Source organism: Astyanax mexicanus, chromosome 11 (genome assembly GCF_023375975.1).
Source record: "Astyanax mexicanus isolate ESR-SI-001 chromosome 11, AstMex3_surface, whole genome shotgun sequence".
Taxonomy (NCBI): domain Eukaryota; kingdom Metazoa; phylum Chordata; class Actinopteri; order Characiformes; family Acestrorhamphidae; genus Astyanax; species Astyanax mexicanus.
This window is the reverse complement of record NC_064418.1, coordinates 17,525,970-17,550,488: the sequence shown is the minus strand read 5'-3', so window position 1 is coordinate 17,550,488 and position 24,519 is coordinate 17,525,970. Positions and strand designations below refer to the sequence as shown.

General features: G+C 37.5%; 2 protein-coding genes across 3 annotated transcripts in view; one reads left to right on the top strand and one right to left on the bottom strand.

Annotated features, from left to right (window-relative positions):
* The window catches only part of dnah7 (dynein, axonemal, heavy chain 7), a 234,257-nt gene extending 214,012 nt beyond the window's left edge, over positions 1-20,245 (bottom strand). The window contains exons 1-12 of one of the 2 annotated variants that reach the window (XM_022680457.2): positions 19,917-20,245; positions 18,758-18,829; positions 18,552-18,654; positions 16,851-16,962; positions 14,889-14,979; positions 11,846-12,026; positions 10,591-10,663; positions 10,281-10,406; positions 6,030-6,149; positions 4,170-4,353; positions 3,873-4,052; positions 2,372-2,641 (exon numbers count right to left, since the gene is read on the bottom strand). In XM_022680457.2, the coding sequence (XP_022536178.2) occupies positions 2,372-2,641; positions 3,873-4,052; positions 4,170-4,353; positions 6,030-6,149; positions 10,281-10,406; positions 10,591-10,663; positions 11,846-12,026; positions 14,889-14,979; positions 16,851-16,962; positions 18,552-18,654; positions 18,758-18,829; positions 19,917-19,928 (1,524 nt within the window). In that variant the 5' untranslated portion in view covers positions 19,929-20,245. The remainder of the gene's footprint in view (positions 1-2,371; positions 2,642-3,872; positions 4,053-4,169; positions 4,354-6,029; positions 6,150-10,280; positions 10,407-10,590; positions 10,664-11,845; positions 12,027-14,888; positions 14,980-16,850; positions 16,963-18,551; positions 18,655-18,757; positions 18,830-19,916) is intronic. The other variant, XM_049485303.1, reaches the window with a different exon arrangement.
* A 1,821-nt stretch (positions 20,246-22,066) lies between these two features.
* Positions 22,067-24,519, top strand: part of esyt3 (extended synaptotagmin-like protein 3) — a 47,881-nt gene continuing 45,428 nt past the window's right edge. The window contains exon 1 of the mRNA XM_049485304.1: positions 22,067-22,554. Within this exon, the coding sequence (XP_049341261.1) occupies positions 22,267-22,554 (288 nt within the window). The 5' untranslated portion in view covers positions 22,067-22,266. The remainder of the gene's footprint in view (positions 22,555-24,519) is intronic.

Below are 24,519 nucleotides of genomic sequence, written 5' to 3'. Positions count from 1 at the left end.
TTCATTTACAGTGATGTCTGCCGTTTATGACACATAATGTGAACTAATTCACGTTCAAGTTCTTTATTAAAAAATGTGTTGCGTTCAGTTCAACGTTCACGAAAAAATGAGCGTGTTCAATGAACGCGTCGTTCACGCACAACACTGGTCTCTAGTATGAATGAATGCCATGTGAGCCTTTTTTTTAAAGTGCTCAGGTGTTTCTATTTAGCCCTGCTTTGGTTCACTAAATTACTGGTCTCTGAAGAAAGGCAGGATTTCGTCTCTTGCTCATGAATATTCATACATGCAAAACATATCGCTCCTGATTGGCTAGCAGAGAATGAACTCTACTTCACGCACACACAATGCTTTTCTAAGCTACTGCAGATAATAGGTGTTGAAAAACAGTTTTATACGCAGCATGCATATACAACTCAGATAGATCTATTGTATTTCACAAAGAACAAGAAAAAGTGGATTTTAGCAGAAGGTGACCTTAAAAAACATGAGGCCCCTGGTCTGCAGTGGTCAGTACTAAGATGTCATCACATGGCAGACTGTGCCATGTCACAAGGCGAAATAATCAATACCCAATGGTGTCAGAGTCTATGACAAACTCTAAGTCAAACTCCAGTAGATAATGTATATTTGAGTTATATTATTAATATTACTCCAATGTTGGGTACACTGAGTGCATTATCTTTTTTTTAATGCTGCAATTAGTTTTGTCAATATTATCTATTACTTAACTCATTTACACCTAGTGAAATATTAGCAGTTTTATTTAGCCTTATAAACAAAGCCTCGTCTGCTTCTTATTTGCAATTGATGGATTCTATGTTTTGTGTGAAACTGACCAATGGACATATAGGAAATCAGTACGGATACATTCATCACATCAGATTAATCAGAGAGAGGTGTGTGAAGTTTCTGCAGTGCTTTCTACACGGTTTTTATTCATGTGATGATAAAAATGTAAAAATAAAGATACATTACACAAGTTAGTGCTGGACGATATGGCCAAAATTTATATCACGATATATTCCTTAAATTTCGGTCGATGCGATATAATTTCGATATCGATATAAATACTTAAATAGGCCTCAGAAAACTGCTAAGAAGCCCTGCAATCCCTGCAGCACTACGAATTAAAATTATTATGTAACTGTGTATTTGCACTTTTTGTATGGCTGGCATCAGATACCCTCATTATATGCACATCTATCTATCTATCTATCTATCTATCTATCTATCTATCTATCTATCTATCTATCTATCTATCTATCTATCTATCTATCTATCTATCTATCTATCTATCTATCTATCTATCTATCTATCTATCTATCTATTGGAAATCTGTACCTACTACTGTCTGAAAATTTAATTTAAGCCTTTGAAACCTCCTTTCACAAAAACTTTAATACTTTAGAAATAAAAGTAGTCAAAATAAATCAATGCTCAATATAATTTGCATATAGCAAAATAATAGCATGACATCCCTGTCAAACATAAGCCTATATAACTATTACCAATAAAAATAACTTTAAATTACAACAGAGGCAGAGCTTCTTATTCTTTGTGAACAAATTTAACAGATTAAAACAAGTGTTTCAACTAGGATATAGAATACAAGAAGCCTTTATAAATAAAGTGACAAGATTTTCCCGTCAAATAAACAAACCTACAGGCTTTATCAACTATGAATAACTTAGTTACAACATAAGCTGTAAAAGTGCTTCAGTCAGTAACGTTATAAGAAAAATATTGTATGTAGTGGAGTTGCTTGAAGTGGTGGAACAGATTAGAAGTATTAACATTACCGCTGCTGGTCGGCTGCACTCTCCGGCACAATTTGCAGCAAAGCGGCAAGGGAGCGGACCCGCGGCCGGTCTCGAGGACCCGCGGCCGAGCGAGCGGACCCGCGGCCGAGCGAGCGTTCCCGCGGCCGAGCGAGCGGACCCGCAGCCGGCCTCGAGGATCCGGGGCCAACCGAGCCGAGTCTACCTTAGCCTTGGATCCGCTCGTCCCGGCTCCCAACACTAATCCCCCAATTAGACTTACAAACTAATCCTTAACAAACTTCTCAACTTATTTGAGAAACTTATTTGAGAGCTCAAATCTTTTTGCGGTACCCAAACTTTTGCATTGCATTTCTTTTTTTTTTTTTCTTTTTTTTTTATTTAGACTGCATACAAAATAAATAGCACATTATTTTGCTTTAAATTATGAAGAAAATGTGTTTTGCTTGATTAAATTTGTAGATCATCTTCTACTCACTCAACTCATCCCAACATTTAATTTGTCTTTTCTGTTGATAAATTGATTTTTGTTTTATCCCTGATACTGGTTGATACTCATATTGTGTTTCTGTGTTCCTAATTAAACTGACCTTATTGGAGTCAGACAATTCATCAGCCAGCTGTTGATAGCGTTTCATCTCCATCATCATCTCCTGGAAGGAGTGCTGCTCGCGCAGGAACTGCTCAACATCCTCCTGGGCCTGATTGGATACTAGAGAAGCATATTTGTCGTATAAGCGGACGTGCTTTATTGGTCCAGAGCACTCCACGTGGATAACCCGCTGCACCTCCTCTTTCTGAGTCTGCAGGATTTCCGGCAGGATGATGGGATTCAGGCCGCTGGGCGTCTCTGTGCCCGGCTGGATATGGATACAAAAGCACAAAAAGATGGATGGTGTTAAAAGAAAATGTTTTTTTTGCAACATATATTTAATACACTTGTTAAAAAAATAATGTATTGATTTGCAATTATACTACATAAATAACAATTAAAAGTTTACTGTATGTTGAGCATGAACAAAGTACTGAACTTAAATGTTTTTCTTTGACAAGGTAACATCCACCTTACTGTCCTTAAGAACCTTAAGGATCTCCTCGGCTCGCCGCGTGTGGGCGTGTCCGTGACATTTTTGAATTCAAATGAAGCATCAGATGTAGTCAGTCATAAGTTTAAGATTTTACATTTTTACTAAACCTCACTGTGATCTATAGTTCTATAAATCCATATTCCGCCATTTTTAGTCTTTCTTCTGTGTTTGAAAGGCGCCTGTTCTGTGTGTGTGAGGCTCCTATGTGTGTGAAGTCGCAGCCTGCTGTTCCCTGATTGGCTGGACGCAGCACGGCGGCTGGATTCATTTGAATAAAGTTGGGATCCGCTCAACTTTCTTGCCAGAGGGAAGGGCGCTCAACGCAGGGCAACCCAGCATGCACCGCGGCATCCGGCGGCTCTCTCCATTAAAATGAATGGGACGTGTTGGGGCTTAAGTGCCAGTGGACGCGCACCGTAATAATGGGACAGGTTTCTTCTCACATAACCAAAGTAAGATCTTTTTTCTAACCTTCCTTAATGTCTTTCTAGCAAGATATTCTATCATTTATTAACTATTATTTTGTGCTGCAACTAATATAAAATTTACTTTTTTTTTCTCTGCAGCATATCATAATAGCAGCCCAGCAGGGGGTGCTAATATTTCACATAGATAGATTTCAAATTTCTCTTACATAGATTTTTAAACTGAGAGTCAGTCAAACAGCGTCAAACAGATCACATCTCTCACATACAGTACAAGTTAAAAGTTTGGACACACTGTAAATTCAGTGTTTTCGCACCGTTAATTTTTTCTGCTTTGTAGAATATTACTACAGTAGTGTGTCAAATGACAAAAAAAAATTATCTGATTAATCACACTTGTTATTCGTAGGACACAAGTTTTTATAGTGGACATTTCAATGTAAATTTAAAGCACACAGTTTATCTGTCATAGTCTGTCATAACTTGATTTTGGTCTTCTATGTTTTGCCTGTTGGTTATACAGTATAATGTCTTTATCTAAAAGAATAGCATAAAAAGATATAAAAGCACAACCTTACCCATTCTGAGTAGAGCTTTGTCTCCACTCGAGGCATCAAGCTGATCGACTTCAGCATTGTGTCGTAGACATTTAATAATACGACCTCAAAATCTTGAAAATCAGGCTGAAACTTGATCTCTTTCTGCTCTAGAACCAAATGCAGAACAAAACCTGGATGCTTGTAGGGCCTTGTTGACTGCTTTAGGGAGAGAGTGTGAGAATAAACAGTCATTACTGATGGATAAAGTAGTAAAGGCCGGTAACTGTTTTTTTTTTTTTTTTTTTTTTTTTTCAAATAGGGTGCTTCTAGACTTACTGGGTCGTGAGCTAGTAGGTTTGTGTAGTCCTGGACGGATTCCAGGGCCAGGTTCTGGATTTGGGAGGTCATCAGTGCTGCTGCACAGTTGAAGAAGGACTGCAGTTTGGCTGGATTAGAATCACTGGGGACATGTTTGCGCTTGGTCCCCTGGAAGTAGATGCGATGCAACTCAGGAAACCACCTATTTAAATGAATAAACCAGCTTCACCTTGGGTTGTATACTTTTTAAACATGTGTGTATATTTATTAGAACATATCACAGCATACCATGTTTTACCACTGGCTAGAGTGTGAAATATCTAAATAATTTTATTTCGTGAAGAATGTTAAACAAACAAGGAATTTGGCTTGGTAAGAGCAACACATGTATTATATGACTTGTAACAGTTACACAGACTATTGACAAATATTACACTATGAAAGAGGTCCTATAAGAATATAGTTAAAAGTACTAAAAGAATGAAGAGCACTGAAGAGCATTAGAAGCTAAGAGATACAGTGATATGAAACAAGTTTTCCCTTATAGATCATTTGTTGTTCGGATCAGCAATTTCAGATATATCATATAGCAGAATCACAGTGATATTAGAGAAGTGCCTTGCCATGCCATATGTCTGTCTTTGTTAAAGAGCATAATACAAAGTATTTTAGCATGAAAGCAGGTATTTGTTATTTGAGACAGCGTCCTGAATCATTACTACATCTCTGCTGCTTGTAACAAATTAAACCATGTGAAAATCGGTTGTGATCGAGTTGTGATTATTATAGCTGTGTTAAACACCTTTCTCAGTGTAAATAAATGCACTGGGCACCGGCTGCTACGCCAGGAAGCTGGCAATGCATAGTCTATGTATATATGTCAATGTTATAATCAATGCGGTGATGCCGGCTCCCGGAGCCGTAGCTAGCGCCATGGGATGTAAACAGTGTGTTTTAATAAGCTTCTTGTGCACTTTTAAAGTTATTAATGCCATGTTTTAAATGTCTCTTCGGATTCTACCAATGAGGTGTGGAGCTGCTTTGAGCCTGGATAATGGTGTAAAAAGCAAATGCCATGAATGTACATGTTGTAAACAGAGTCACGCGACTGTGGGTAGTGAGACTACGCATGCATTGACACAGCATTTGTACATAGCTGTGGTAATTAGCATTATCTATATCAGCTTAAACTGACACTTATCAGCAGTTAACTCAATTAAAAAGAAGTTTATTTGATAAGCTGAGTCGGATCGAGAGCAGATCTTGTTCTGGTTTGTTTGGGACCAGGCCGAGACGACCTCCTCTAGCAGGTCTCGGTCCAGTTCTTTTAATCCGCACCAGAGTGCAATTACTGTTTCCACACCTGCTCAATTGAACCTCACAAAGGGTACAAATGAGTTCCTTTTAACCAGACCAAATAATGCTGGTCTGAAAACATGTGTGGTTTTCAGTGGTCTGAAAAAGTGAATTATGAAGTCAGGTTGGGGCCCAACTTGGTGACATGATTAAATTGGGTAAAAATAAATAAATAAATAAATAAATAATAGTTTATAGATTAATTACATTCGTTAATGCCTTAGCGTTGACAGCCCAATTAAATAGCAGTGAAAATGGTAATGCGTAAGAATCCCTGACAAGAGACACTTGGAAAGAAACTGTAAAGAGTAGATGACTGGAACAAAACATCTACTATGGCTGGGCTGAGAGCAGTCAGCCATCCAAAACTGTCCAGGCAAGCATGGCTCTGGGAAACTGGCCTGAGGTAAGAGGGTGGCTATTGGAACAGAATTGTTTGTAAGGCAGATGGTGTCTAATAAAGTGTAATAAAGGAATTACTGCATGTGAAATATGAAAGTGGTGAACAAGGGTTATGCATACTTATTTAGCAGGATGTCTCTGGCACTTTCAGTGTGTCTGCTGATCAACTTCTGGAAGACTGAGAGCTCCATGGGCTCCTGCCTGGTGTGGAATTCCTGTTCATCAATAAGCCGTAAATTCCTGTAGCAGCAGAAAGGTTCGTTGGAAACAAATGAAGAGAGGAGAAAAGAGGAGGTGTGATGAATCAAGATACGATCAGCAGCTCATAAAACTGATTAATAACAGTAGGCCACATTCTTCTCATGCACCTGCAGATTCACTGCAGCACCACATCCGCTCATTCATAAACACAATGTTTTTTTATTTTTACATGCACTGTTAATAAGTATTTATACCTAAACACCACTGCATAAACAATGAAACTCAAACAAAACATATATTAAAATATAGCAAGTCACAGTCATATAAATATGAATATTTTGTACAAAGGCTTTCAAAGTGGTTTAGCCAATCAGATTTAAAATTAAATCAAATCACAAACTATTAACATGCAGCCCTTGTCGAGTACTGGAGCACTTTGTATCCGGATACTATTTTGGCGCTTTTGACAGTAAACTTATTACACCCTTAAAGGACAATTCTGTAGAAAATGAGAGTGTGTGAAATAGCTCCAGCAGTCCAATTTTAAAACATCTCAGAGAGTTGTCTGCCCCACCCACCCCTCCCCAGACTCGAAGCTCACTTAGGTTGCCAAGTTGAGGAGGCTGAATCTACACAATCAAGTGCAAGACGAGTTTTACCACGGCAAGCAACGACAAGTAATACACTGTAAGTTTATCTGCTAATGTTGACATTTGGAGTGTTTTTATTGTTTGCATATTATAAACCAGCTCAAAAACCTGCTCCAAAAACACACACCCTAGAGTTGGATTTTCTACTTTACAGGTCCTAGTAATATACTGTTTAGTTTAGAAGATAACATATACATCTATATTTGTGTTTAGATGTATCGTTTAAAGTTAATCGATTTGGACGTAAAAAAATCACTCAATATATAATCACATTCATTGCAATACTCCTCATTTATCATGTAGTAATCCCGCCTGCAGTTCACATTAGCGTATGTAGCATGACTGCATTAGACAGCATAGTCAGCATAGGTTTAGCTAACCTTGCTAACCTATCTATGGCTGCGTCCAGAAACCCCAAAAGTGTCTCCTTTTTCCTACCGATCCTCCTCCTCTCCTCCGTGACCCGGAAACTGATTTCGTGACGCCATCTTGCCGCCTGTCCGAATACCGTAGGAGACGAAAGAAGCCGCTTAAAATTCTCCTGTAGTAGGCTTCCAACGGAGGTTACATCAGTGTATCCTACTCCGAAAGACTTTTAAGGATTTTCCAATGACATCACTGCATCCACGCCCACAGAGCACGCGAAAATGGAGCAGGCAACGCCCAAATATACGTCATAAACATATTAATTAACTAGGTTCTAATTATACTAATTATAATTATATCTAATTATACAGCCAGTAAAGCACTAATATATTTTTTTGTTTAGATAAGCTGTATGCTCAGTAAAACTATATTAATGATCCTATATTTGTAACATGATATATATATATCACTGGCCAGAGAAATGCGGCCAAAATGCCTGGGAGTAAGCAGGATTTTATTGGAATATCTGTATATTTAGCTGTGTGTGATAGTAATGTTCCATTGATGCTGTTTAATCAAATATTTTTTCACTTCAACATGTGTGCAAAATATAATATGTATTATTATATTTATTATTTATTAAGATTTGTTATTTGTTTTATTACATTCAATGAAATCATATTTTACTATTAAAATAATTTAATATTTACATATGCAACCTTCATCAATGGCTAATCAGGCTGCACTTTGAAGCTTGATCTCTTGAATTTGAAATTGTGTTTATTGATTTCTCGTTTTTATTTTTGTATGTGGAGCTTTATCCAGAAGCTGTGATTGGCTGGGCAGTATCCGGCATGTGCTGAAAGTGAGCGTTGTGATTGGCTCAGTTCATCACTAGTCAACATCCTATCTAAAAGGGATCAGCTGTCCCATTTCCCCAATTACAGCTCCTTCCCTCCATTCCTCCTCCTCCTCTCCTCTCCTCGATTTCTCCACCTTCTTCCGGGTAGGAAAGGAGGAGTAGGAAAGGAGGAGTAGGAGAGGAGGAGTAGCAAAAGTTTCTGGACACAGCCTCTCTCTCTGTCTCAGGTAACCCTCTTCCTTATTATCCCAGCTGCACACAGAGCACTGATATGAATGTGAACACTCAAATTTTAAATTAATTAACAGTTCTTAGTAAGCTAATCTAGTAGTTGTGATAAATTACCCAACTAAATTAGCTAGCCAGCTAGCTTACCTGTTCAGGAGAAAAGTAGCAGCTCGGTGTCGGTCTTGTAACGTTAGTCTTTTTGAGCTTAAATCTTCTCCACCCACCAAATCACTGCCAATATTGCCACTCTTGTTATGTTCCTTTTTTGGTCACTGAGCTTTTTTGAAACATGCTGAGGCTTTTTAGGCTGTGTAGCAGCTAATGTTAACTGATACAGCTTGCTAGCTGCAGCAATGCTCACTTGCTGCTGTGTGCCCTACTGGCATCCTTGGGCATGGGGTAAGCGTTAGGAAACAAGCAGCAGGTGGAGTCAGAGGACAAAACAAACAGATACCGTGACGGACTGCACAGACCAAATAGGAACGTAATAGACCACTGAAGTCATGCGTCATTCTGTAGTGCTCGTACGGCTTCCGTGTCTAAGCGTTTTTTTCCCTATGAGAAAAATGAATGGGTTTTTTAAAAACCCGCCTTTGTCAAATCTGTTCAGACCTCTGTACGTTTTATTCTGTGTAGATTTTACTCCTGAAAAACACTGGATCCTCTGAATTTCGAGATCGTTTAAGGGTCATAATGAGAAAAATGCTAACTTTAAGCTAATGCTACAGCGGAGTGAACTGACCTCCCGGCGCCGCTGCAGAGATTAGCAGGGGACTGTTTTCGGCGCAACACCTGAGAACTCCAGCCGTAAGTTAGGAGCATTTTACACACAGCTGAGCCTAATAATGAACTAACTGCGCTTACTGAAGAAAGCTGAGAGTCTCACAGCATAAAATCACTAAAACAGGACAGTGATACTCCAGAACCAGCTGTAACACGTTTTAACATTTACCCTCTTTACTATGCAGTGAAATAAATTGGTGTTTCTGGTTAGTTGTCGCCTCAGTGAGGGCAGGTAGTTAGTTGATTAGTTGATTAGTTAGTTGTTAGTTGAATATTTGGGTCAGGTGTTGTAATTAGTATAAACTAATGACCGTGATTAAATAATAAACCTGCAGGGATTGATCAGAGAACCATTTTCTGCTTTGTTTTTGCTGTACAGTGTGTGTGTATCGAAAATGTGTTTTGATATATGTTTTTCACAAAAAAATGAGCCAATGCCAATGAGTTTGAGTTAGAAAAAATATATTTTTTAGTATCATTTGATGAAAAATGAAAACGGGTACCACAGACCCGAACACCACACAAGGGTTAAGTAATATGACAATTACTTATTTTTGTGTTAATGTAGAATAATGTTATTTTATTTTACATTCTGTTTATTGTTGATATAAAAGTTGGGTTTGTGCACTGCTGCATGGACATGTGTGCATAACAAGCAGGGGTGTATACGGGCGGTGCGCCTGTGTTGAAAATTCAAGATATGACAAGATATGACAAGATAGCATTTATCAACAGATGACGTCTGTCTAGGTTGTATTCAGTCAGTGGCACATCTGTGTTTTCCATTGCCAAATAGCAATACACCAGAAATATACCTACACACATCTCATTTTGAGACCACCACAGCCATCAGCATAGATATGTTCACAAGCACTATTGCTATTTAAATAATGCGAAATGCGTTGTGGTATAAACAATGCGGAAATTGGCAGGCAGTGTGTAAGATAGCAATTACTTTGTGACACACCTTGTGCATGGTGTAAGGGTCCTTAAGATTTTAATGGATATAACAGTAAGACTTGAATTAAATGCTTTAACATGAGATCACATATTTTTAGAAACACAATCATTATAAAAGAGACATCAAAACAAGAAGAACAAAGTTTCTCAAGATACTTCTCAAGATAGAAGTTTCTCAGTTACTGCACAGAAAAGGAGCTTTAAAATGGTCCTTTTCACAGTTGCATAAAAACCTTTGCACAGTAACAAACATGAAAAAAATGTGTTATAGTTTAAACATCGACAACATAACAGAACATTTGAATGCTAAAGGACACTCACTTGAAGGACACATGCCATAGATCCAACACATGCAGCATGGTGGGGTTGATGGAGTGGAGCCGATCTCTCATCCTTTTCTGGGCCTGGTGGAAGGATTTCTTCCACGGTTTTGGCAAAACCTCCAGTCTGAAACACATTTTAAAGTAATGCTTCAAGGCTTACGGAAGTCTTACCTATACTAAGTTTTATCTTTACTACATAGTTCACCATCAAAACTAATTAATATTATTAATTAGAACACAATCGGGACACAATTTGTGTTTGAACAGAGTTCTGATTTCCCATCTCTGTGGAATTCAGCTAGACTCACTCTTTTCTGTGAGGCGGTAGATCCCTGACCTTCTTTTCGTTCTTTTCTCTTGGATCCTGTACCGCGTAATTCACTGCAAAGCAGAACAGAAGGACAGTTAGTGTTGCAGATTTCTGCAGTCCAGACAGTCCATTATGGCGAATCTTACAAAGCAAAAAGGTTAAAATGATTAAAATGATTACAAACTTCATTGAGTTTCAATTTGATTTCTTTAAGCAGGAACTAACAAAAGCAATGGCTGAACAGAGAACTATGTGCTGTAAGCCTGGATAGCTTTGTGAATAATTTGAGAAAACATTAAATAATTGTTACCAAAAACATGAATTTTAATAAACCTAAAACTTGTGTTTTTACACACATAAATTAAAAGATAATTTGACCATTTTTATATCAATTGCTTGGCATAGAACATTTTATGCTCAATTAAATAATTAAATAAAACGTATAATATTCTTAAGCTTTACATTTAGCAATGTTTAGTACGGTCTCAATTAGTGTTAACTGATAATTAGTTGGGACATTAGCAAATCACTTAACAATGTGTATTACTGTCGTAAGTACTGTTAATTGTAACCTTGATTGTAAAGTGTAAATGGGCTTTTATATATAATTTTATTCTTTAATAAATTAATATTACATATATGCTTCATACTAACTGTGTAATAATCACCAGCAGACTTACTAATATGGTCTATATGAGACTTTAAAGCTACTTTCACATTCTGTATAATCATGATAATCATAAAATCATTCCGTGATCACAAAGTTTTTTATTATGATGTAAAAAGATCAGATTTGACCCCACATTCCTGAAAAAAATCTGATTTGATCATTAAGGCAACAACAAAAAAATCTGATATGAGTCACTTCAGCCTGATAATGTGAACGTAACCTTGAACGTAGAGATACAATTTTCTAAAAAAAAATAAAAAATACATATAAATACAGTGCACAGATGAAAACCGGACTAGAAATAGTAGACTTTGACAGTAGATTTGAGAGTAGCGAACAACACAGTAAAAAATATGCCAATTGTGTGATTTAGATTTCCAGGCCTGTACTTTGATAAACGGTGTACAGATCCTTCTGCTACTTTTAAATACTTTTATTTACCATATCCCCCAATAATTTAAATATCTTTACACAATCACTTGTAACAGCGTCACAAATAGGGCTTCAAGCACTCACATGAGCGTCTTTAAATTAGGTCCTATTCTCTCTCATACAAGCCAGTACAGCATATTCACCACGCTACCTATAGATTTTTTAACGCTGAGCAGGTAGTCCTCGCCCATCTCCTCAGAGAAAACCTCAATGGGTCTTGTTAGACTCCTCAGCTGGGTCGGTACCAAGTCCAGGATGTTGGCAAGCCAGGAGTCTTCCATGTTCGCCACCTGTTCTGTGTCAATGCCATGTTGGATGTAGTGGTTGTATTTCTGCAAAGAACAAAGAGCAAACTGCGTCCTCATTTTTATTAAAAGCTGCTGTTATGAGAAACTGTAAGGAAGAAAGGAACAACACTAATATTCACAGGTCCTGGCGCATGTTCAACAATCCAAAAATAGCTAAAAAGTACACCATTTTTCTCACTGTAAAAGGTAACCTGTACAATATAAAGGAAATTGGCAGCTATTAGCTAGTGAGTTGCTGTAGTAAATTTTACACTATACTGTATATTTAATCACATTACCTAAAAATACTGTATTATTTTATTACAGTAATAATCACATTACTGTAATTATCACAGTAATAGTAGGGCTGTAAAAATATATATCGTATTGTACTGTAGCAATAAAAAAAGTATTGATTTTTATATATTAGTTTACATGTTAAGACTGTGTCAGTGGTTGTGTCATCCCTCTGACTCCACCCTCTTCTGCTCAACAGCAGATCAGTTCTGATCACCGGCCCCACCCTGCTAAAATGTATGCAATTCACGTTCCCTATTTTATTCATATTTTTCAAAGTAGAAATAAAATGTATGTTAAACTTTTGGAATGTTATGATTTACTGCAAACATTTGTCATAAAATCTAATCTGATCTTTATTTAACCCAGCTGGCCACCAACGTCAATAGACGTTATTTTCAGGTTAAATATTGGTCATGACGTCATATGACAAACATTTTACGTCAGGATAACGTCTAAAACTGTTGCATGCCAGCAGGGAAGTCAAGTGTTATTGACAAATATAATGTTATATTACACTACCGTTCAAAAGTTTGGGGTCACTCAAACAATTTTGTGTTTTCCATGAAAAGTCACACTTATTCACCACCATACGTTGTGAAATGAATAGAAAATAGAGTCAAGACATTGACAAGGTTAGAAATAATGATTTGTATTTGAAATAACATTGTTTTTACATCAAACTTTGCTTTCATCAAAGAATCCTCCATTTGCAGCAATTACAGCATTGCACACCTTTGGCATTCTAGCTGTTAATTTGTTGAGGTAAGCTGGAGAAATTGCACCCCACGCTTCTAGAAGCAGCTCCCACAAGTTGGATTGGTTGGATGGGCACTTCTGGCGTACCACTTCTGGGGTTCAGATCTGGTGACTGCGCTGGCCACTCCATTACCAATAGAATACCAGCTGCCTGCTTCTGCTGTAAATAGTTCTTGCACAATTTGGAGGTGTGTTTAGGGTCATTGTCCTGTTGTAGGACGAAATTGGCTCCGATCAGGCGCTGTCCACTGGGTATGGCATGGCGTTGCAAAATGGAGTGATAGCCTTCCTTATTCAGAATCCCTTTTACCCTGTACAAATCTCCCACCTTACCAGCACCAAAGCAACCCCAGACCATCACATTACCTCCACCATGCTTAACAGATGGCGTCAGGCATTCTTCCAGCATCTTTTCATTTGTTCTGCGTCTCACAAACGTTCTTCTTTGTGATCCAAACACCTCAAACTTGGATTCATCCGTCCACAACACTTTTTTCCAGTCTTCCTCTGTCCAATGTCTGTGTTCTTTTGCCCATCTTAATCTTTTTCTTTTATTAGCCAGTCTCAGATATGGCTTTTTCTTTGCCACTCTGCCCTGAAGCCCAAAATCCCGCAGCCGCCTCTTCACTGTAGATGTTGACACTGGTGTTTTGCGGGTACTATTTAATGAAGATGCCAGTTGGGGACCTGTGAGGCATCTGTTTCTCAAACTAGAGACTCTAATGTACTTATCTTCTTGCTTAGTTGTGCAACGCGGCCTCCCACTTCTTTTTCTACTCTGGTTAGAGCCTGTTTGTGCTGTCCTCTGAAGGGAGTAGTACACACCGTTGTAGGAAATCTTCAATTTCTTAGCAATTTCTCGCATGGAATAGCCTTCATTTCTAAGAACAAGAATAGACTGTCGAGTTTCAGATGAAAGTTCTCTTTTTCTGGCCATTTTGAGCGTTTAATTGACCCCACAAATGTGATGCTCCAGAAACTCAATCTGCTCAAAGGAAGGTCAGTTTTATAGCTTCTGTAATGAGCTAGACTGTTTTCAGGTGTGTGAACATGATTGCACAAGGGTTTTCTAATCATCAATTAGCCTTCTGGGCCAATGAGCAAACACATTGTACCATTAGAACACTGGAGTGATAGTTGCTGGAAATGGGCCTCTATACACCTATGTAGATATTGCACCAAAACCAGACATTTGCAGCTAGAATAGTCATTTACCACATTAGCAATGTACAGAGTGTATTTGTTTAAAGTTAGGACTAGTTTAAAGTTATCTTCATTGAAATGTACAGTGCTTTTCCTTCAAAAATAAGGACGTTTCAATGTGACCCCAAACTTTTGAACGGTAGTGTATGTAATTGCACTAAAAAATAAGTCTTTATTGAACACACTCAATCTCAAATCTCAAATTTCAAGCTGTTAATGGAAATGTACCACATTTCTAATGTGTTTGCATGTGGCTTTCTGCTATGTTTGACAACTGCTTTTGCAAGGTTGTTGGTTTTATACAGCTTTTATTGTGTTTGCACAGTTTTGACACCCTTGAACATGAATGTAAAAAAAACAATGCATACTTGATAGCTCTAAATAGTGTTCTTTGTTACTATTTTGGCAGAAAAATAAAAAAAATGAATGCTATAATATTGAGATTTTTTTTTCAATACTGCTCAGCCATAGTTCTAAGACCAGGATCTCAATCTCAATTATTTACACAAGAAGTCATGTACATACTTTACCCACCCTGCTCTATAATTAGTTTTAGAATGGTGTGAAAAAAATTCAATATTTTGTAGAGCTAAATGCCACATGTTCATATTTACCAGGGATCATAAGGTGAAAGCAGCAGCTCCTTACCAAAATGTCCTTTTCAGTGAGAGTGGGTGAACCACAAGTGGGTGGTGAGCTGTCATCTGGGATGGTCATACTAGTCGAAGGCTCCTGCTCCCTGCAAATATATACACACATATAATTTAATAATAATAATAATTATCGTTAACTAATAAAAAAAACTGATTTATCACAACAATTTTATGTGATTAATCACACACACAATTTTTCTTCTTCTTAAGACTTAAGATTTTAACAGTGTATATATGTATGATGTATATAAAAATTTTCGGGACCCAAAAGTGGGTCGCAAACACATTCTGGGTGGGTCATGGAGAGCTTGTACAAAAAAATACATTTAATAAAAAAGGAATTAATGCTTTTCTCACCTTTTTTTGTTACTAATATGATTTGAATGCAGAGATATGCAGAGAATTAAATACTTAATATGGTGGCCTTATTTATTTTGAACACTTTTGATATTTAATTTTATTGTAGTCAACGTATACATGTAGTTTTTTTCTCCTCAGTATATATGTATACATGTAGTTGTTCCTCCTCAGTTTCTTAAAAAAAAGCTCTTAAATATACTTGCGTATGTATGTTTAAATGTGTTTTTGAATGCTTTTTTTCAAAAATAAATTTGTTTTGATGGTCTTATAGAAAAATGTGGGTCCCAGACTGAGACCAGTTGAGAACCTATAAATTAGACAAGTGCCTTTTAAAGCGATTTAATAAGTTAAGAAATGCCCTTGGGAAATGCCTAAGGGGTTAAAATTAGCCCGTTTTTTCCTGAAGTACTAGATAATATACAGTCATATGAAAAAGTTTGGGCACCCCTATTAATCTTAATCATCGAAAGAAGCCATTTCTGCAGGCACGCCACAAACAGAGTCGCCTGAGGTGTGCTTTTGCTTTTGCATACGACTCTGCAGGCGTCCTGCAGGCGACTCTGTTTGTGGCGTGCTAGCAGAAATGGCTTCTTTCGCATCACTCTCCCATACAGCTTCTCCTTGTGCAAAGTGCGCTGTATTGTTGACCGATGCACAGTGACACCATCTGCAGCAAGATGATGCTGCAGCTCTTTGGAGGTGGTCTGTGGATTGTCCTTGACTGTTCTCACCATTCTTCTTCTCTGCCTTTCTGATATTTTTTCTTGGCCTGCCACTTCTGGGCTTTACAAAACTGTCCCTGTGGTCTTCCATTTCCTTACTACGTTCCTCACAGTGGAAACTGACAGGTTAAATCTCTGAGACAACTTTTTGTACAACTTTCCTTCCCCTGAACAACTATGTTGAACAATCTTTGTGTTTAGATCATTTGAGAGTTGTTTTGATGAGCCCATGATGCCACTCTTCAGAGGAGATTCAAATAGGAGAACAACTTGCAATTGACCACCTTAAATACCTTTTCTCGTGATTAGATACACCTGGCTATGAAGTTCCAAGCTCAATGAGGTTACCAAACCAATGTTGTGCTTCAGTAAGTCAGTAAAAAGTAGTTAGGAGTATTCAAATCAAAAAAATGATAGGGGTGCCCATACTTTTGCACGGTAAAATTTTGGTTTAATGCATATTCTAAATTTTCTGTTAGTACAATAAACCTCATTTCAATCCTGAAATATTACTGTGTCCATCAGTTATTAGATATATCAAACTGAAATGGCTGTTGCAAACACCCAAATATTTAGAACTAAAAATGATTAAGATTAATAGGGGTGCCCAAACTTTTTCATATGACTGTATTTGCTAATGTTAGGTTAAGCTTTCCTTGCACAATTACAACATGAGTTCTCTAAAATCTCTTTTTATGTCCAAACAAAACCTGTAACTGCAACTGAAATATCCCTAAATGTATCAATTTTGAATCGAATCAGGACCTTGTAAATCAGAAGTGAATCAATTTGGGGAATCAGTGGTGATACCCAGCATAATAAGAGTTGGACAATGTCTTTAAAGAACAGTCAGGAGAACACAGAACATAACCCACATGATGAGGCTGACGAGAGCGCGGCGGAAGTGTTCTCGGTCTTTATTGTGCTTGATGCTGCTGTGATGTCTGCGAGACTGACCATGCCACACAACCCCTCCAAGCGTGTGTCCTAGGAAAAACACAAGCATTAACATACTAGGAATGTAAAAAAAAAGACCATGCTTTACAATGTACAAAAATAAAAAGTAAGCAGATATGTTTTACACAATTTTAGAATAAATTTTAATTGAGACCAATGACCCACTATGCTTTAATGCATTTTTATTAACAAGTTGGCTAGTAATGCTGGTAGAGTTCTGTGATGTAAATCTAAACACACAAAATCATATAACGTGTGGTCTATGTGGTGTGTTCCCAAAAGTAACATAATAATGTGTTTTTCCTAAAACTCTAAGCAAGTACATTACATTAATGAGGCTTTGCTGTTTCTTAAACAACTCAGTATTAGCGTAAAATGATAAAAATCTTTTAAATCATTTTTCAAATCATCTGCATAGACATATTTTGATACATTAAAAAAACAATACATTTAATAAAGATTAGTATTTAGAAATTGTCTAGGAAAAAGACAGAGGGCCCTATTTTAGCAATCTTTAGGCAAGCTAACAGTGCGCATGCAGCTTTATTTAGGGCTTCAAACTCACAAAAAGCATATACTAATTCTTTTAATTAAACATGGGTGTGTTCAGGGCATTACATGCAATAAACCAATCAGTGTGCCACTTGCCATTTCCTTTAGGAGCCAGGTGCGTTCCGACTTTGGCAGGTTTATATTTTAATGGGGCAGCGCTTTCACGTAATTTATGAAAAACAGCATTGTTATTTTATTTTGTATTCTGTTTATTGTTGATTGATGAAGTTGGTTTTAAGCATTACTGCATATACACATGTGTATAACAAGTGGGGGAGTAACATGTGAGGTGCATTGAGCATGCATAGCACACTTGTGTTGCCAAGATAGCAATGAACGTGACTGCTGTCAGGGTTTAAATTAGTCATTAGTTTTCTGCTGCCAAGATAACAATAGGCCAGAAATGTATCTGAGCACACCACACTTTCAGACCATCACCATAGATATATTCACAAGCATCTTAGCAAGCTGGACGGTCGTGGGGGGTTAGGTAGCAATGAGCTTCACGATGCGAATGAGCCACAAAGCTAAAATTCTGTCCGACACAGACACACAGACACTTCCCCACACGTCAGTCAATCAAATATAGAACATTCTGTGGTTCTATAATACTATAGTCATGTATATGTTTATCTGTATACTTTATTATTATCCTCATTTCACTATTTTCTTCAATACTCAGGACAGACCACCACAGAGCAGCTATTATTATTTGGGTGATGGGTTATTATTTTCAGCACTGCAGTGATATGGATTATCATGGTGGTGGTGTATGAGGTGTTGGTGTGTGTTGTAATGGTATGAGTATATCAGATACAGCAGTGCTGCTGGAGTTTTTAAACACTTCATAAGCACTGCTGGACTGAGAGTAAACCACCAATCAGAAAGATTCAGCCAACAATGTCCTGTGGGCAGCGTCCTGTTGTCAATGATGAAGGACTAGACGAAGACCAACACGAACTGTGTAGCAACAGATTCAGAGATTCTGTCTCGTTACTTTTTCTACAGTGAGTGGACACAGTATTTAGCTTTATGTCATGAGAAAAAGCAAACATGATGTTGCTTACTGGAAATCTTTCGGGGCACTCCATAATCGCTCGTGTCTTCATTGGCTGGCACCTGCAGGCTGAAGGTAGGGGTGGCATCTTGCCACAGAGGCTTTGCACGAGCCTGAGTGTAAGAAAACATCAGTATGAGAACACAAAGACTGTTCTAGTGGACAGTTCAGGCATATGTTTATAGTGAATTTTACTGAACAACAACACTGTCTCACCTTTGGAAGCTGCGGCAGGAAATGCACAGAGCTTTCCGGTATCTTAGGTAGCTTATTCTTCCTCACTGCACCCTGCAACACACTTCAGTTAGCTGAGTTAAACAGGTTCGTCAGGGGCATTCATTAGATAAGATTAGGCATGCTTGAATAACACCAGTTTAATGATCTGTACAAGATGGACAGCATGCATGCAGCATGTGCTGATTGGTAGGTTGATAAAAACTACATTTACAGATTCGCCAAGAATTGCTGAAATGCAATTACGCTTCAGATGTGTGAATTCTGTGATACTCAGTATATTGCAATACGGTTCTCCCTTCAATACTTCACAGCATCAGTGTTACTGAAGAGGATAAAATACTCCTAAATAAGCAAATACCAGGAATTATGGATTTATTTGTGGCAGTGTCCTTCATCATGTTTATTCACCCGTAAGAGAATATTAAAATAAAAGCAACACATCCCATTTTATTTACAGGAATAGACACTCTTTAAGACACTCTGTAGCAAAGGGTGGCATCTAAGTGAAGAGCAGTAATGCACCAATAAATGGGCACTTATCAAATGTATTGTTTTAACACTTTTTTATCACTAAAAGGGGTTGGGGGTAGGGATTTATACTTGTCTGCTCTCTTTTTGGCAGTGTTTAGTGTAGTTTTGCAGGTCAGTAACAGAGGGTTGGGACACAGGGTATATAAAAGCCAATAAGCTCTGCTTATTTGCAGAAAATTAGAAATGGCTGAAATAACAAAAAAACATGCAGAGCTATCAGACCTTAAATAATGCAAAGAAAATAATTCACATATTTATAAAGTTTTAAGAGTTCAGAAATCAATATTTGGTGGAATTACCCTGGTTTTAATCACAGTTTTCATGCATCTTGGCATTTTCTCCTCCACCAGTCTTACACACTGCTTTTGGATAACTTTATGCCACTCCTGACGCAGTAGTTTTCATACTGACACACTTGTGTTTAGACAAGGTGTAGCCCAAATTTTGTTAGGTCTAATATACCCATATCTCAGGCCTTCTGAACCCCATGGCCATATCCTAACCACTGTGCACCGTGTGTCGTCTTTATTATTTAGGTTAAAAAAGCTAAATATGATGACATATTAATCACTATTTCTACGCTGTGTTACCTGATATATCTCCTTACCTTATCCTCCATGTTTCTGTGAGACTCAGGCACTACATTGAAGGATTTCACTCACATTCAGCCGGTAGAAACTCGGAAAAAACTCCAGGTCTGTTGAATATCGTTAGTTAAGGAAGATTTAGCGAAATTGCTTCAGACGGTCAGCTGCGGTTAAAGCGACGTTCCAGCGTTTAAAACGAATAAAGCAGCGCCTCGTTGATGAACATACACTTCAGATATTATTATTATTGTGAATAATGAGAGTAGTAGAGCTGTCAGACTGAGTTAATATAACTGAAGCGGGTTATTTCAGCGCTCAGGGAAAGTTGTCGTTGCTACTGCAGTTACTAAGGAAGCTGCAGCACCTCGCTCTGATTGGCCGAGTTCAAGGTTTTTGCCCACGTGAGGTGAGGTATAAAACAGATACCTGTATATAAGAGGCAAAAGCCCTCACTGATCACAGCAGCACACACACATAATTAAGTAGATTTTGTCTGGTGTTTATTTTGCTCTCTCAGTACTTTTGTTTTTTTTGTTCCATTATTGGCTTATTATTTATAAAATTATTTATAAATATGAGCAGTTTAGGGGATACATTCCTGTGCTGTTTCGTACACCCAGAAGAGGGAAGCACTGACCACCTTTATGGCAACAGCAGTAATTCCAGTAACTCAATTCACTACTCATATCATTGTTTATGTGCCATGTGTCATGTTACCATTGATCTACATAGAATCTAATTTTTATCTATTATTTAATTTTACTAGTAATTCACTTACATATATTATTATTATTATTATTATTATTATTATTATTATTATTATTAATAGTATTAACAACAACACGGCTACTACTACTACTACTACTACTACTAATAGTAATAATAATAATAATAATAATAATAATAATAATAGAAATACAAAACGCCTATGTACGTTTTACACTTTATCCGATTTGGCACCGTTTTGTCCAGTTTTTCTAGCTTTTTTACTTCATGTCACTTTTTAATATTATTTTTTTGTTTGTTTGTCTGTTTCGCTAATGTCTTTTTCCATGTTTATTTATTTATTTATTTATTTATTTATGTATTTATTTCAGATTTCAGGTTTTTCAGATGTATTCTGGAGTTTTTACTAAGTTTTAAAAAGCTTCTTTTACGTTCTTCTTTGAACATTTACTTATTTTTCTTTCATCCACTGTCACAACCATGTCAATACAGTGAAACTCCGTTAGATGGCGCCATGATCTCAGTCTGATCCAAATACGTAATCTGTTTCCAGTTTTGTTGTTGAACTAGTTTTCAACTATTTTTATTATTAGTAGTAGTATGATTTTATTATTTTATTTTTATTATTAGTAGTAGTATTATTTTAAAAGTATGTCTGTTCAGGTACTTTTTTACAAGTGAATTTTCACCTGATTTATAGTTATTATTAACTATAAGTATATATATGTGTATATATATATATATATATATATATATATATATATATATATATATATATATATATATATATATATATATATATATATATATATACACATATATATAGTATATCCAGAATTTCTTCTTTTTTGACATTTAAATTGTCACTAGCGTTGTCAATTGCATTTATTTAGTTGCTATTTATCCCCTTCTTCTTTGTCGCTTATTTTTTTATGCTTATGTCTTTTTTTTTTCTTTTTTTTTTTACATTTACTCAACATTAACATTTACACTCCAGCCTATTATTATTATTTTTAGGGCTTTTTTCTAGGTTATTTTCATCCTAAAATTCTCACTTTAGTTTAAGTTAGTTTAAATTAATATTTTTATTTTTTCTGCCTTTCTTCCCCATTTGTCTTCATATGAAACGTTTTTCTCCTTTTTTATTTCATGTGTTTTTCACCTTTATGGTCTCGTATTATTTATTTATTGATTGATTTACGCGTCTGTAAGTTCTTTATTTCATACATTTTGTCTCCAGTACTTAATCTGTTAGTGCTGAAATTCTGACATTGAATCAAAACTCCGTCGTATGAATGTTTGGGCTACTGAATCCACACTTTTTTCCGTCATTCTACCTTAAACCGCCCCCCGCCCCCCCCCCCTTCTCTCTAGCTCCGCCTTCTTTTGTGGGTGTGTCCCCCTGAGGTGAAGCTCCCGCCCTCCTCTCCTCACTCCTCCAGATGCAATACGGAAGCGTGAGAGAGCTGCTTGTGCTTTACTTCACAGCGCATCTCCATCCAGCAGCTCAGCGCCCACCACAGACATGCAGCCCACCTGCACCTCCTGACCTCTTCCTGACCTGAAACCTTTCCTCAACAAATGACCCAAAGCCAGGAAACCAAACCATCACCATAACCAGCAGCAGCAGCAGCAACAGCCAGCATGAGTTCCCCTGACAGCCCTGAGCGCCTCACCCCCAGTGATGTGAGCCACGTCCTGCTGGAGTTTCTCATGTACATGGGCAAGGCCATCCTGCTGCTGTACCCCGTCTACCTGACGGGCTCCCTGGGCCTGAGCATTAGCTGGGTTCTGCTGAGCCTCCTGGTCTGGAACATGTGGGAGAAGAACCGCAAGCACAAGGATGTGAGGATAGACACAGCCATAGACTTCTTGGAGAACGAGTTCAATGTGATCAAGGGTGAAATGAAGACCCTCAACAGCCCTGCCTGGGTGGGTATCTGGAGAACTATAAATGGGCTAAAAAGGTCCTGATCTAGTGAATCTAGTGCTCAGTAGGCTCTTGTCCTTGGCTTTGTTTCTGTTTTCTAGAGTAAGATGCTGTCAACAGGTTTTATTTTTTTACATTTTGAGAACTAAGAGAAAACTAAGCAAAGTAGTCTAATAAGATTCTGGTCCATGGGGTCGAAACTTTGTTTCATATGTTACTGTTGTTGCTCTGTTGTGTCATTGGGTCGGTTTCTGAAGGGGCTTAAAAAGCCAGTCTGTGTGGGTATCTCAAGAACCCCAGCAGGGGCTGAGATGGTTCTGGTCCAGAGGGTCCAATCTTTGCTTAGTAAGTTAGCCTTTTTAACATGAAGGTGCTTAAAATGCCAGTCTGAATGGGTGTCTTGAGAAAAATGTCTCTGAAATAAAACACATGAGGCCTGAGAAGGTTTTGTTATATCCATACCTTTCATATAATCAAGAGTGAGATGATGGCACTTAACATGTCAGCCTGGGTAGGTCTTGAAACTTTGCTGAGTATATTACTGTTTTTGGCTTTGTTTCTGTCATTGACTCTGTTTCTGGAGGGACTGAGTGTGTATCTTGAGAACCTTTGAGGGGGTCCAAACTTCACTCAGTATGTTATTGTTGTTGGTTCTGTTTCTGTTCTCAGTAGTATACCTGTATTATGTCTACAAGAAAAAGGTGAAGACACTCAACATGCCAGCCTAGGTGGCTATTTTGATAGCACCAAATGGGGCTGAGAAGGTTCTGGTGCAGGGGATTCAAACTTTACCCATTTGGTTATTGATGTTGGCACTGTGTTTGTTCTTGGCATACCTGTACCATGTCTAGTTAAGAGTGAGACATAGATCCTCAATGTTAGGGGTGGAACAATATGGCGATGTCACAATATATCATATTGTTTCAATCATATTGTATCACATCATATCTTTGTCCACATTTGACTTACTAAAGTTGCTCCATGTGGTGGCACTTCTCAAATGAATAGGGTAAACCTGTGGAGAATAATAGTAGTTCTGAAATTCTGTGAAACTGATACCAATGAATCCATAATCCCTGGTATTTGTTTATTTATGAGTATTTTATCCTTTTCAAGAACACAGACGCTCTGAAGCATCGTAGAGAATTGTTTTGCGATATAGCACATATCTCAGAATCAGAGTATTGTGATAATATATATATATATATATATATATATATATATATATATATCATATATCATATATATATATCATATATATATCATATAGTGAGATGACCCGTGATTCCCATCTCTACTCAACATGTGTCTTAAACACCTGTCCAGAACCAAGCAAGGGGAAAGAGAAGGTCTAAACTTATGTCTGTGGTTTGGCTGTATTGTCTGTTCTTAGCATACCTGCACCATGCAGGTGTTGCAGGCATTAGGCTATCTGGACTGGCTCAGGTGCTTTGAAAACTAGAAGAGAAATAGAACAGACCTCAAAGGTCAGTAGGACCCTGAGAAGTCAAACCATGTGACATTCTTTCATTTAAAGATATAGCTTTGAGTGTTGCACTATAAAAGTCACAATCCAACCTCCACGCAAGTGTTTGCTGAATGCCAGTGTTGTGAGTTTGCAGGGGTGTGGCTCCTGCAGCTCTGCTTGTGTTGCCTGGGAACATTACAGGCAAAGCAGGTTTTGGCTTAAATGTTTTCCATTGGCAATCAGGAGAGTCTGTGCTTACTAATCTAGGGTTTCAGTAACATGATTGTTGGATGTGCCTACCACATTTGGGACCCAATATCTGGTGTTGTCAATGGTCATTTGTGAATAATAGCTAACATTATCCATCTTACTTTAGAAGAAAATCACTGGTATCTCAACAAAAATGATATTCATAAATATCATGTGTCTTAAATGTATAGCCAGGGTGTTCTTTGCAGGTATATTAATTGATTTGTAATACTCAGTGGCTCTGTGTATT